General features: G+C 40.6%; 1 protein-coding gene across 1 annotated transcript; it reads right to left on the bottom strand.

Moving 5' to 3' along the window:
- Positions 1-312: 312 nt before the first annotated feature.
- On the bottom strand, positions 313-10229 carry heatr3 (HEAT repeat containing 3). Its single transcript, XM_010896581.4, has 15 exons — positions 9950-10229; positions 9398-9570; positions 5877-5964; positions 5404-5507; positions 5152-5261; positions 4902-5042; positions 4450-4748; positions 3687-3777; positions 3334-3488; positions 3104-3186; positions 2719-2855; positions 2531-2619; positions 2259-2402; positions 1069-1245; positions 313-961 (listed from the first exon to the last, which is right to left on the bottom strand). The coding sequence occupies exons 1-15, from the start codon at positions 10091-10093 to the stop codon at positions 848-850; spliced, it is 2049 nt and encodes a 682-aa protein (XP_010894883.1). The 5' UTR covers positions 10094-10229; the 3' UTR covers positions 313-847.
- Between the last annotated feature and the right edge of the window lie 4168 nt (positions 10230-14397).

The raw sequence follows: 14397 nt of genomic DNA, 5'->3' as shown, positions 1-14397 counted from the left end.
TGTACTGCCAGGGGTTAAATTGGGCGGGAGCTGAGCTCCTACACTTCCTCTGGCCAGCAGTTTTACATTTTAGATTGAACTGGAAAGTAGAAAGTAGGGCTCCCCCACTTCCCAAATCCCAAATTAACCCCTGACTATAGCCATATGAAAAAAGCCATCTGGTCCAGGGTACACATGGCTATGGTCCGTCTTCATTGTGCCAAAGCAGGGAGCACCCATGTGAAATTTGACAGTAATTTGCATCGTTCATGTTATCAACAGAGATGCATCAGATTTCCATAAAATGTGGACATTATGGAACTACCAAAGCAATTGGAATTGGGGACTGTCCAACAGGGCCTGTCCAACAGAAGTTTTATTCCACATGAGCATAATTAAACTAGATCTGGTCAGTAAACAGATTGGGTTAGAAGTAAACCATTAATAACGGTCCATACTAACATTGAAAAGCAATGAAAAGTGTATTTTGTGAGTTGGTTGATAAATATATATAAAATAAACCAAAGTTTATATCAATATTTTGTTGATTTAAACTTTTGTATGGAACAGATACATTTTTTGCACAAACCATTTAAACCCTCAGTGGAAAAAAAGTAAATTGTAAAGGATTTCATGGTTAAAAATAAAGAAAGAAAACATCAACATCTGCCATATTTCATAAGGGACATTTCAACTCTAAATAAACAAATTTGAGTCAACTGTCCCTTTAATGAAGAGTTCCCACTTAATCTCATTCCTTCTTCCGTCCCAGGATTCTGGACAATGTCGTGTCAATTGAAATGCGTATTTTGAGACATTTCATATCAGCCAGTCAGAGTTTGTACTATAGTGTTGGGCAATCAATTTATCATTTTTTAACCACAATCTCCAGGTAGCCAATAAACCGCCTTAGGTTGACTTTAATGTTGTCCAGCACACACATCTGCTCAGGGCTGTACTTTCCTTTCCCTTCTTTGCGAATCTGTTTGAAAAATGACATAAGCAGTAATTAAACAAATTGCAATATCACTGTGAACGTCAATGTTATTTGGTTGGGAATTATATTTTGAGAAGCTACAGCTGGGGTACCTTTGCCTTGAAGACAGGTTGAAGTGCCTTTAGTGCAGACAGTAAGCTGATGTTTTTAGCAGCTTTCTCTGCTTCATCTCCATCAGCAAAAACATCAAAAAGAGCATCCAGAGCCTCTCCACATACCACAAGGTTGGCATCCTTTGTGGCAACCTGAAGTAAGGCATTGCCAATCATCTGCAATGAGATGTCAATTGTATTACTGGAAGAGATAGGGTCAACAAAGCACATTGTCCTGTTTTGTCAGTTTATTTTAAAAAATCTACAGGTGTTCATAACAGTATGTTTACATGATTTGGTTTTAACCTATGCCGATATTAGTTTAAGTGTTAATAACAATATATATTATATAAATCTGATTGATGTTGCCTTTCAGATACAGGGGAAATCAAAAGCCTATATTCCCTTATTGAAAATCCAGTCAATGCCTTGGTTAAATAACAGTGCACAGAACTAATACTTTACGGGAAGCACAGTTTGCTGGTTTTACAGAAGCAAGTCTGTTGCAATTTTATCTCACTGTCTTTCAGATATGCCATGTTGGCTTTAATCTCTCTTCTGCAATTAAACCTAAAAAATCCCTACCATGGTCTCACCAGTTGTTGCGTCTAAGAAAGTTAGCTGTAACAGTGGTCAAATAACAAAACAAAAAAACACATTTGTATTAATATATTGCAATCCTTTCACTCAGGGTCCGTTTATCCAAGGGTAGGTTTTGGTTTTACGGCACTGTACTACATTTTTTTAATTAACTATGATTATATTGTATTAACTATGAACAATAATCATTCCAAGTTGGCCTTTAAAGAGTGACTGTATCATCCGATGACAGCTTTTGATTTCTTTTAATGAAATCTTTAAGTGTGGCAAAAAAATTAAGCAGTATTTCGGAGGCTTCACCAGCCACACTTCGATTACACCCAGTCTAGCCTAAGTCAGTCAATTCATAAAACAAAGCTGGCGCCAACTAGCCAATAGCCTAAAACCCATTTTCAATAAAAAATGTATTGAAGTAAAAACTGCCTTGTTATGCCCAGAGTCAGTACAGCATCTAAAACAACTGAGCTTCGTCGGACAAACTGCAGTATCTAGAGACAAAATTAGAGTGTCCACATCATGGGGATCAAATTTCACAACATTTAGCACCACACATTAAAGGGTGTGAAATAAGGGATGATAACTCATAGTACCTGCAGGGTTTCAGAAGTCCCCTTTTCTTTGGCCAGTGTGCTGCCGGTGATACCTAGTATGGCAACAGCATTCACCCGCACACTGACCACGTCACAACGGGTCGCTGCCTCACTTAAGGTTATCAGCTGCTGGGGAGTAAAACACTGCAAGCACATACACAAGTCATTCAAGACGGACAAAAAAAGAAAATGCTGAGGTATTATATTAACTAACGTGACAAGGATAGGTACATTGTCCTCTGCCTTTTATTTGCTTGAGTCAGCCATCTTACCTGGGGAATTTTCATGGAGGCTATGATCTGTAAAAGGGATCGCATGGCACTGGTGACGGCCTCTAGGAATTCCTCCTCCTTAGGGATATCTAATGTAGCAATAACATTTACCAAACTTCAGCTAATTCCATGATGGACAGTAACCTTCATCCAATTAATATAGAATTGGTATGGCACATGAATCTAACCTGAGGCACTGAAGACCAGTGTGGACAGGTGTTGGGCAACAGCCTGTAGCGCTGCTGCCCCTCCCAGGGACTCCGCATCCATGGTAGAAAGCATGTTATGAAGGCATGTCAGGGCCCGATATTGTACCCGATGCATCCTGGGGGGAAATTAAGTTTGGTCAACTCCTAGAGGCATGTATTCAAATTGCAGGTCACAGTGTGGTAAACAGAATACACCAGTAACACTAGCATAAGCCAGAAATGCAAAACAACTCAATGAAATGGTATATTGACACCAATTGGATTTCTGTTGCTAGGACAATGAACAACTCAGTTTAACTGCTAAATAAATCCATTGTTTAATTCTAAAAGATTCCATCATGCTTATAATTACTGCAATAATTACTTTTTCATTAAGATTTTCCAAGTGGGATTTTGACGACATACATCCATGGCTTCAGTGCTGGGGAACTGGGTCTTCCGGAGAACCTTGAATATAAGGAAACATAGTTACACCACATGCACTAGTGTGTATAACAGTCTGTAGGAACCTAACAACTTGTATATTTATCATAAAACCAACAGAAACAAAAGAATAGTGACACAATTACACACGGAGAGGAAAACCTCCCACACCTTCTCCGGGATGTTGTGGTTGATCAAGGCCCCATGGACCTCGGCAGACAGACACAGTGGGGACAGTAGACTGGTGTTCCCCTCAGAGAGGCCGTCAGGACACATCTCACTCTCATCACTGCTCGAAGCCTCCTCCCACTCATCGTCTGAAGGATCTACACAGACAGCCAGACAGATAGCCAGACAGCTGAAAAACACTTTCCTTAAAAGAACAAAAGCCCATTTGAAATATTCAATGAGCACTACTCTTTGGAAGAAAATGCTGTCATCTCATCTATGAACATGTCCTAGGCAGAGCCACCCCCGGGTCAGCACGGCTCTGCTGCCCACACTCTGCTGCCCTTAGCACTCACCATCAGAGCAACACATGTTGACAATGATCTCCAAGGACGTCTGCTGGGCTGTCAGCAAAGCTGTTGCCTCCCTCAGCTCCTCCTTGCCTCTCTGGAGAAAAATAAGCAGACTAATAACACAGCAGTAGGGACACAACCCTGAGTGAACCCTGCTGCTGCGCTCCTCACTCCCTCCCTTCCTCTTTCCCTGCTGGTCACTCCAGCTGTGAATACATTCTCTAATACTCTGTCCCGAAACACACCATTTTTAAAAAAGTTCTCACCTTGGCTGCTGTCCAATTACTAAGTTGTCACCCCTTAAGCCCTCGCCCTAGCCACTTTCCCTTTAGGGAAACCCTGTGGACACCAGATGCATTTTTATTGCCATCTGCGCTGGTCCGGCCTCCCTGAAAATTTAGCTTAAATGGAGGACTGAACAACTTGGTTCACTCGCTGGATTGATATCACCTACAATTCAATGCAAACTGTAAAAACATGTGTAAAGTCAGTGGCAAAGTGTCAGGTGTAATCAATCTCATCACATTTTTCAAAAGATTTGCTTTGACGCTACCCAAGTCCCAATCATCACTCGTTTGGGCAAGTACACATGGAAGACAAAATGTTAAATGTAATTTAGGGGCTCAGGGTAGGACGGAGACGGCGTGTAGGGCAGAGACTGCACACCTTGTCTAAAAGTGACCTCACCCTGTGTCAGAGAGATCACCAATCACAATCAAAAAGGCTTGATAGGTTTCCTTTCGACTGAAAAAGGGACAGGACTTACAGGCAGCAGGTCCGAGAAATCTTTATCCATCTTGGTTGCCTTTTCATCTCTCCTTGCCTGACCCCCCCCTTCCTCGTCCTCCATCTCCTCGACACCCATATCCTCTGCAACTGCCTGGTGGTCGTCCATCTCTCCAGCCTCTGAGGAAGGGGCACTGCAGGACACCTCAGCCTGGTGGAGTTGTGGGATCAACGTGCCTGCGTCCAGCTCCAAGCACTGGGACAGGGTGGCTACTAAGGCGTTCAGGGTCTGGGCCTGGCGGGCCGTGGGCAGGCTACTCTTCAGGTTCCACAGTGACCCTGTAAGTACAAAGCACAGATGACGTTTCAGCAACGCTCAACTCATTTCTGAGAATTAATGCAGAGTGTCAGTTGTGCCTCAGATGACCATACATTATATAAATCCACACATTATCTGAAAATAGTGGGACAACAAACATGGCGTAGCCATACCTGCAGCCAGCGTCTTGAGCAGTATGTGTGCCATGGCAGTCTCTGAGGACAGCAGCACACTCTCCAGACTTCCTAAAACAGCGTTGTTCATACTGCATAACAACTCTGCGTTGTCCTCAGTCACTGTATGCAAACAGTGGGCTTAAAAGAAAGTACGAGCAGAGACTTAGTACCAAATACATAGTCAAGTATGCAGTTAACATAATAATTGATGAAAAAGCTAATTCAAGAGTTTGATAATAAGACTAACCTGCAGACAGAGCCAGCTGGATGTTGTTAGTATGTCGCTCCAGACACTGGAGAATCACATCCAGAAGGCCTGCTTTGTTGAACACACAAAGTGCCTGGCTACTGCTCTCACTGACAGAAAGGGGGATACAATAGGATAGTATCTGACCACAGAAACACTTAAGTAAAGGATCTCTATGGGGAAGCTACTGAGACACAGGTTGAACACCTGACATTGGTGTTACTGCTAACATTTCACATAATTTTTTCTTACCAGAGATTCCACAGCAAGTTAACTGCTTCATTGGCTACATCCTCCACTGGGTTTTTCTGCTCTTTTAATGATAGGGTAGGATTGGTCTCAAACCCAGCACAGCACTGCGGAGAATTCAGACACTATGAATACACAACCCTATTTTTATGACTAATCATCAAGGAATGGAAGTATATAGGAACTTCCCTTTACCGACATGCATACTATAATAATAATTATAACAGTATTAATAAGTGTGTACATGTTTTATGGAGGGGGACCACAACCAGAAATAAACTTTCAGGTAGCACCAGGGCTTGACTTGGGCAGGAGAAAATCAGTGTGTAATGGTATCTTCTATTTATTGTCTGTTTCAGCAGCTAAACATGAATACTATTGACAAATAAAATGAGTACCAGACTTATTTCAGTTCAAATAAAGCAAAAGGTAGCAAACTGCTTATAATGGAAATGATTTACAAGGGAAGGTCTCACCTCTCGAAGAAGAGCAGTCAGAGGAGTCATGACATCCTGTTTCACCATATCCTCACACACCTCATGACCTCCACAAGCACTTAAGTTCCTGACATGAGAAGAACACATCAATCATTCTTTAGATGATAACTTTTACATCAGATCTAAGTCCAGAGGACTCTGTTGTGTTTGCAAATCAAGGCATCAGTCGATTTATAAAATATGTTTTACTCCCCTCCCAATCTCATGATTTCCAACTCACAACTAAGTCCTTGCCTCAAGGCATGAACTACTGTACCAGGCAGGTTTGGAAAGGTGCGATGCATATTCTAATAAAGGGCTTCTTCAAACCAGAGACATCCGGGGCCCCATTTATCATAAGTTCCACGGCGGTAGGAAGTTATCCTTGATAAATATCCCTTGATCTCAGACTCAGTGCCCAACCATGTCTGTTTGCAATTCAAAACACTGGTTATTACAATACAATGGATATAAAAAGTCTACACACCCCTGTTAAAACGCCAGGTTCTTGTGATGTAAAAGAATGAGAAAAAGATAAATCAGGTCAGAACTTCTTCCACCTTTAATATGAACTATAACGTGAACAATTAAATTGAAAAACAAGCTGAAATCTTTGAGGGGGAAAATTAAAAACTCACAATAACCTGGTTGCATAAGTGTGCACACCCTTAGACTTATACTTTGTTGAAGCACCTTTAGATTTGATTACAGCACTCTGTCTTTTTGGGTAGGAGTCTATTAGCATGGCACATCTTGACATCATCATCTGTGCACAGCCCTCTTCTGATCACCCCACAGATGTTCAATTGGATTCAGGTCTGGGCCATTCCAAAACGTTAATTTTCTTTTGGTGAAGCCATGCTTTTGTGGATCTGGATGTGTGTTTTGGGTCATTGTCGTGCTGAAAGGGGAACTTCCTCTTCATCTTCAGCTTTCTAACAGACGCCTGAAGGTTTTGTGCCAAAATTGCCTGGTATTTGGAAGTGTAAATACTTTTCTCCACCCTGACTAAGACCCTGGTTCCAGCTGAAGAAAAACAGCCCCAAAGCATGATGCTGCCACCACCATGCTTCACTGTGGGTATGGTGTTCTTTGGGTGATGTGCAGTGTTGTTTTTGCACCAAACATACCTTTTGGAATTATGGCCAAACGGTTCAACCTTGGTTTCATCAGACCATAACACATTTTCCCACATGCTTTTGGGGGATTTGATGTTTGTTTTTGCAAACATCAGCTGGGCTTGGATGTTTTTCTTTGTAAGAAAAGGCTTCCATCTTGCCACCCTACCCCATAGCCCATTCATATGAAAAATAAGGGAGATTGTTGTCACGTAACACACCGCCAGTAATTGCCAGAAATTCCTGCAGTTCCTTTAATGTTGCTGTAGGCCTCTTGGAATCCTCCCTGACCAGTTTTCTTCTTGTCTTTTCATCAATTTTGGAGGGATGCCCAGTTCTTGGTAACGTCTCTGTTGTGCCATATTTTCTCCACTTGATGATGACTGTCTTCACTGTGTTCCATGGTATATCTAATGCTTTGGAAATTATTTTGTACCCTTCTCCTGACTGATATCTTTCAACAATAAGATCCCTCTGATGCTTTGGAAGCTCTCAGCGGACCATGGCTTTTGCTCTGAGATGCAACTAAGAAAAATCCTACTAGAACAGCAAATATTTATTTGTGATTAATCAGAGTCAATTTAAATGATGGCAGGTGTGTAATGACTTCTATTTAAAAAATTTCCCAAGAGTTTGAATGTGATTGGTTAATTCTGAACACAGCCACATCCCCAGTTATAAGAGGGTGTGCACACTTATGCAACCAGGTTATTGTAAGGTTCTTATTTTTCATTTTTCCCCCTCAAAGATTTCAGTTAGTTTTTCAACTGAATTGTTCACATTATAGGTCACATTAAAAGTGGAAAAAGGTCTGACATGATTTAACTTTGTCTCATTCTTTACATCACAAAAACCTGGCATTTTAACAGGGGTGTGTAGACTTTTTATATCCATTCTACATGGTCAAATCATTCCTTTAAGCCTGTGGGAAACACAATTCCAAAGTATAAAATGCAACAACAAACCCCAAAGAAACAATTTTTGATTAAAGGATAATTTAGGTGCTATTATGAAACAAGTTGAATGCTTGCTATGATTATTTCAGCTCGCTTTATTCTTGTTGACTTGACCAGTAATACACATTTTTAAAAAAGAGGACAGTTAGGACAATGTAAGCATCTTAAGCATTGGGAAATGCTGTTCTTTAAATGAGTGTTCCACAATCACCAATAGGCCTACCATCCTCAACAGCTCCTTCATGCAGACTATACAAATGTCATCATTGTTATTCTGCAGAATGAACCAGTGATGCCTTCTAACTGCCACCTTTACATTTAGCATAATCTGTACACATATTGACTGCAAATTAAGTGGAAGGATGTTGTTTTCACATACTATTTTTGGGATGATGCTTTATTTGTCAATCTGACTGTGTCTATTTCTCAGATTGTTTTGGGAAATAAAATGAAAACTATTGACTCTGAGATGCTGAGCAATGGTATGAAACTGTTCTGTTTTGTCTGCTTTTATCAGTGACTCATTCTGGGTGAGATGCCAGACTGACCAGGATTTAATGGAAATTGTCTGTTGCACAAAACCCAAGATGGCAGTTGGATACACACTGGAATGGCATTTATTATCTTATTTTGATGTCAAAACAATATCATTCTGTAATAATAATTCAACAATGGATTTATATGAGGCTACTATACTTTCACAAATGGCTAATTTATATGTATAATCATTGCAAACTAACTGACGTGGCCCAATCATATTAAATATCGTAGCATGTTAAAAGTTGCATTACAAGTGCAATGGAAAAACAATCAAATTATTACATTTGTTTAATTATTAAACATTATTTCTAAAAATATATATGTAATTATTTCAACAAAATAAAATTCCACACTAAAGTTAGTCCACGCTTCATAAGCTGTTCCCTTATTTCAGCACTTTTCACTGTGTGTACACCTGGTCATGGCTGTGCTTACATTTACGAACATTCTCACGCAAACGTTTCAGTCGATAAATCTCACACTTTCAGTAAAAATAAAAGCATGCAAGGTATACACACACAGATTTCTGCATCTGTATGCTTGATAAATGAGCCCCAGGTGAGGTAAAAGCAAATAACAGATGTGTTTTCGCCCCTCTAGGACTAGTGGAATACCGCTGACCTTGAGCATGACAAGACCATCCAATCCTGTCCAACATCAAACATCTCTAGACAGTGCTGAGCCAATCTGCAGCTTTTCTTCAATGCAGTGGCTCGGACCACAGAGCCTCTTCAGGACCCAATCATTTACCTCAGACTTGCAGCACGTAATGAGCTGCACTCCAACCAACATTCGACACATACAATCTTAAATGCTTGATCCTCGGTCTAGGCTTCACACTATCCCTCAAATCTCTCAGGGTGGCTGTTGGTCGGCCAGCCCAGGGCAAAGGACATTCTTGGCTCACCTAAGTGCCCCTGTGGCAGTCTCCCTAACAGCCAGACTGCGATCCAGCAGTAAGGGCCCCAGGCGCCTCACCGCATCTCGCTGGAGGAAGGCTGGGATGGTCTGGCTCTGTTGCACCACGCGTGATATGCTGGCACACGCAAACTCCCGCATATCTGCACTGGGATTCTGCAACTAAACGCATACATACACAAAGGATTCATTGGATTACCTTTTCACGCTACCTATTTTTAATCTTTATGTTGTAGCTATATGTGTGGGGGGAAATGTGTGGCACTTAAATACACTTAACCACGGATTTCTATAATTTGTATGTAAACATGGCGGTGTGGTATACATTTGTACACTATTATAGAAATATGTAGGGAAAAAACTGCCTGTTACTTTACAACTATACGTAGCTACCACAATACATCTGGCGCAAGGTCCTTGCTAGAATGGAAACATTGGTAAACAAAATTGATTGACGAGCCGATAAATAGCAGAAATCACAGCAAGCTATGATTGATGATAATTTTTTGACACTACAGTAGGCAGAACCTGGGGTTCTTACTTTCTCCAGTAACTCCCCAGCTGGAGAGTCGATTCCATCACAGACTTCATCGTGGTCCACTTCGACTTCCTTTACAGCATTCACAGACAGTCCCTCTGCGTTGAACTGTGGACGTCTAAATCGGTTATTCTTACTTTTACCCATAATTTATATAGAGTTAGTGCGAATCAGAGAGATATGATATTGATCTATCATGTAGTTAATGTTTTCACACTAGCTCACGTTTCAAATGAACTCATGTGGAGAACGGTGGAGAATCGTCATGTGCCGTAAAAGGGGTTTACCCTCGGAAAGAAGAAACTGTGTCGTATTATGTCGCAAAGAGAAAGTTTCACTTTCAATGTGATATCCTACCTTGAAAATAATACGGAGTGACCTAACACACATGGAAAGCACATATTCGAGTATGTGTGAATACTCCTGTCAAACTATTTAAAAGTATGATACACTTTTGCCTTTTCTCCTTGCTCCTCTCTCCTCCTCTCCTTCCCTCGCCTCCTCAAAAGGAGACGTACCTCTGGTTTTCTTGTCCAATGGGATTTGATAAGAAAACAAAATATTTTTTCAAGCCCAGTTAATGTATTGAGAAAACGCTTTTAAGGTCAAAAAGTTAAATTGTATGTGCGCTACAAATATAGGATTAATTTGCTACTTGAGGCTTATTTAAAGGAATAGAAGTTTCATAATATTTCACTTCTGAATTTACTGATTTATGTAGGACAGGTATCCCAACCACTCTGAAAAAATAACTGCAATGCTTTTGTTGGTGTTGTTGGTGACTACCGAGAGAATGCTGGCACGTATACAGATCAGAATGGAATACACAAGCAGTAAATAGGCGTTAATCATCTAAGTGGAATGGTTATTATCATGAAGTCTATACATCATAAATGTTAATGTATAGGCTAATGCAACCTTTTGCTGTAGGCTCGTGTTTTAAACTGACGCTCAGTTAAATCACAATTGTCTTGCCTTCTGACCTACTGTCAGTTACTTAATCCTCTCCCCACCACTCAATAGGTGTTCCATATTCTTCTGTGCTAGAGGTCGAAACCCTAAACCACAGTGACCATGTGGGTCAGCTGAAATTGTGCATCACACACGCAGTGGACTTTAAGACGGCTATTGTTATATTAACCTCTGTATATCAGACTTTGAAGGAACAATGAATACACTTTAAGTCACACATGCCTGCTAGCATAGTGGAGTCTGTCAATAGCATAGCCAGAGTAGTTAGTACAGCTTTACCTATTGCCACTGTGACTCGTTCCAGGCTGAGAAAAGTTAAACAAGGTAGTGCTAACAAAAACAACCTTATTAAGATAAAGCCTTCCTCCACCTCGGTCAAAAATAAAAATAATTGTATCACTTCGCATCTCAAAATGGGACTCCTAAATATTAGATCTCTTGCTCCAAAGGCAGTTGCGGTAAATGAATTAATCTCTGATCATAAACTAGATGCTATTGGTTTATGTGAAACGTGGCTAAAGCCTAAAGAATTCACTGCCTTAAATGAGGCCTCTCCTCCTGGCTATACTAGTGATCATATCCCTCGTGCATCCCGAAAAGGAGGGGGTGTCGCAAATATTTATGACAGTAAATATAAACTTACTCTCAAACATATCACAGAGTTTCATTCTTTCGAAGTTTTACTCATGAAAGTTAACCAGGCCGATAAATCATTTTACATAGCTACTATTTATAGGCCCCCCGGGCCATACACATTGTTCCTCAATGAGTTTCCAGAATTCTTGTCTAACCTTGTAGTCATGGCAGATAGTATTCTAATTTTGGGCGATTTCAATATCCATATGGAAAACCCCCATGATCCTCTTCAAAAAGCCTTTCAAGCCATAATCGACTCAATGGGTTTCATCCAACATGTCTCAGGTCCAACACATTGCCACAATCATACCTTAGATTTAGTCCTGTCACGAGAAATAGATATTGTAGATCTAATAATTTACCCCCAAAATCCTGGATTATCGGATCACTGTCTTATTACATTTACCGTTAAAACAAGAAATTCACTTGCCCCCCAAACAATGAGTTTCAAAAGCCGTACTATAAATTCTCGGATTACAAATAAATTCCTTGATATTCTTACTAGTTCGCTCTTAAATGACAGAGTAAATAAATCTGTAAACGATCAAATCGAGGATCTAAACTCAATACTGCGAAATACATTAGACATAGTTGCACCACTAAAAACTAAAGAAATACGCAACAAGAAACTTGCTCCTTGGTACACCGACAATACTAGAGCACTTAAGCAAGCCTCCAGAAAATTGGAGCGAAAGTGGCGCTCCACCAAGTTGGAAGTATTCAGACTAGCCTGGATAGACAGTACACTACAATACCGAAAATCACTCACGTCTGCTCGATCAGCTTATTTCTCCAACCTGATTGAGGCGAACAAAAACAATCCAAAATTTCTCTTTGATACAGTTGCAAAGTTAACAAAAAAGCAAAGCTTAGCATGTGAAGTGGGTCTTCACTTTAGTTGTAATGAATACATGAACTACTTTGATGAAAAGATCGTCACCATTAGAAAACAAATAACTGAATCCCTAAATAGTTATGGTCCTAAAAATCTCGGTTGTCCGGAAAATTTCCGGAGCCTCCCTGATCAGGTGTCAATGGGGACACTTGAGTTTTTTGATACCGTATCGCTCGACACATTTACAAAATTTGTAATGAGTTCTAAACCCACAAACTCTCAGCTAGACCCGATTCCTACAAAATTACTTAAGGAGTTATTTCCTGTGCTAGGTCAGCCAATGCTGAACATAATAAATTGCTCCCTTTCCTCCGGATGCGTACCAAACTCACTAAAAATTGCGGAAATTAAGCCTCTTCTAAAAAAATCTAATCTAGATCCCGACATATTAAACAATTATAGGCCAATATCGAACCTCCCGTTCCTCTCAAAAATCTTAGAAAAATGTGTTTCCCAACAACTGAATGCCTTCCTAAAGACAAAAAACATTTATGAAATATTCCAGTCTGGTTTTAGATCCCATCATAGTACTGAGACTGCACTCGTGAAGGTAACAAATGACCTTCTAATGGCCTCAGACAAAGGTTCCGCATCCGTCCTGTTGCTTCTTGATCTTAGTGCTGCTTTTGACACTATTGATCACTCCCTTCTCTTAGAGAGACTGGAAACCAATATTGGGCTACGTGGACATGTTCTAGCCTGGTTTAAATCTTATTTATCTGAAAGATATCAGTTCGTTAGTGTGGATGGCATATCCTCTGACAAGTCAAAGGTATGCTTTGGAGTTCCTCAAGGCTCGGTTCTGGGCCCATTACTTTTCTCACTATACATGCTCCCTCTGGGCGATGTAATCCGAAATCACAATATTAACTTTCACTGTTATGCTGATGACACACAGTTATATATTTCAATGAAGCATGGAGAAGCCCCTAAATTAGCTATTTTGGAAGCATGCGTTTCAGATATTAGGAAGTGGATGACAGAGAATTTCTTGCTCTTAAACTCAAATAAAACAGAAATGCTCCTTTTAGGACCCAAAAAACAAATAGCGTTGTTAGCAGATCTCACTGTGAACCTCGACGGCTGCATGGTCGTATCCCAAAAAACTGTAAAAAACCTTGGCGTTACCCTTGACCCTGACCTCTCCTTTGAAGAACATATAAAATATGTCTCAAGAGTTGCTTATTTTCATCTTCGAAACATCGCAAAAATTAGAAACTTCCTATCAAAAACTGATGCAGAAAAATTAATCCATGCTTTCGTTACTTCTAGATTAGATTACTGCAATGCTCTTATCTCTGGTTATCCAGACAAATTAATAAATAAACTTCAATTAGTGCTGCACACAGCTGCTAGAATCCTAACTAGAACAAAAAAATTTGAACACATTACTCCTGTCCTGGCATGCTTACATTGGCTGCCTGTTAGGGTTAGGGCTGATTTTAAGGTTTTACTCTTAACCTATAAATCAATACATGGACTTGCTCCTACTTACCTTGCTGAAATGATCCAGCCATATATACCTACACGTAACCTTAGATCGCAAGACGCAGGCCTTTTAATTGTACCTAGAATTTCTAAACAAACAATTGGCGGCAGGGCCTTTTCTCATAGAGCTCCACTCCTGTGGAATGATCTGCCAATTAAGGTTAGAAATGCAAACTCAGTGCAAACTTTCAAGTGTCTACTAAAAACTCATCTCTACAGCACGGTTTATAATTAGGTGTAGCCTGGCCCGGGGGCGTGAAGGTGACCAGTAGGCTTGATACTGTCCACCCTTGCTGTCTTGCCAGGTGGGCTCTCGTCGCCACTGGGATGCCCTCCCTCCAATGCCCTTCGGGGGAAGAGTCACTGGCTTGTTGTTGATTCTCTATTGCGCACTTGTGCAGTTGGGCTGTACGCTACTAGCAATACTCGGCCCTCATTCAGGGGGGTTGCGGTTGGTGGG

The sequence above is a fragment of the Esox lucius genome, chromosome 2 (assembly GCF_011004845.1).
Source record: "Esox lucius isolate fEsoLuc1 chromosome 2, fEsoLuc1.pri, whole genome shotgun sequence".
Lineage (NCBI taxonomy): Eukaryota > Metazoa > Chordata > Actinopteri > Esociformes > Esocidae > Esox > Esox lucius.
The sequence above is the reverse complement of the archived record's forward strand: the minus strand, read 5'-3'. Positions and strand labels throughout refer to the sequence as shown.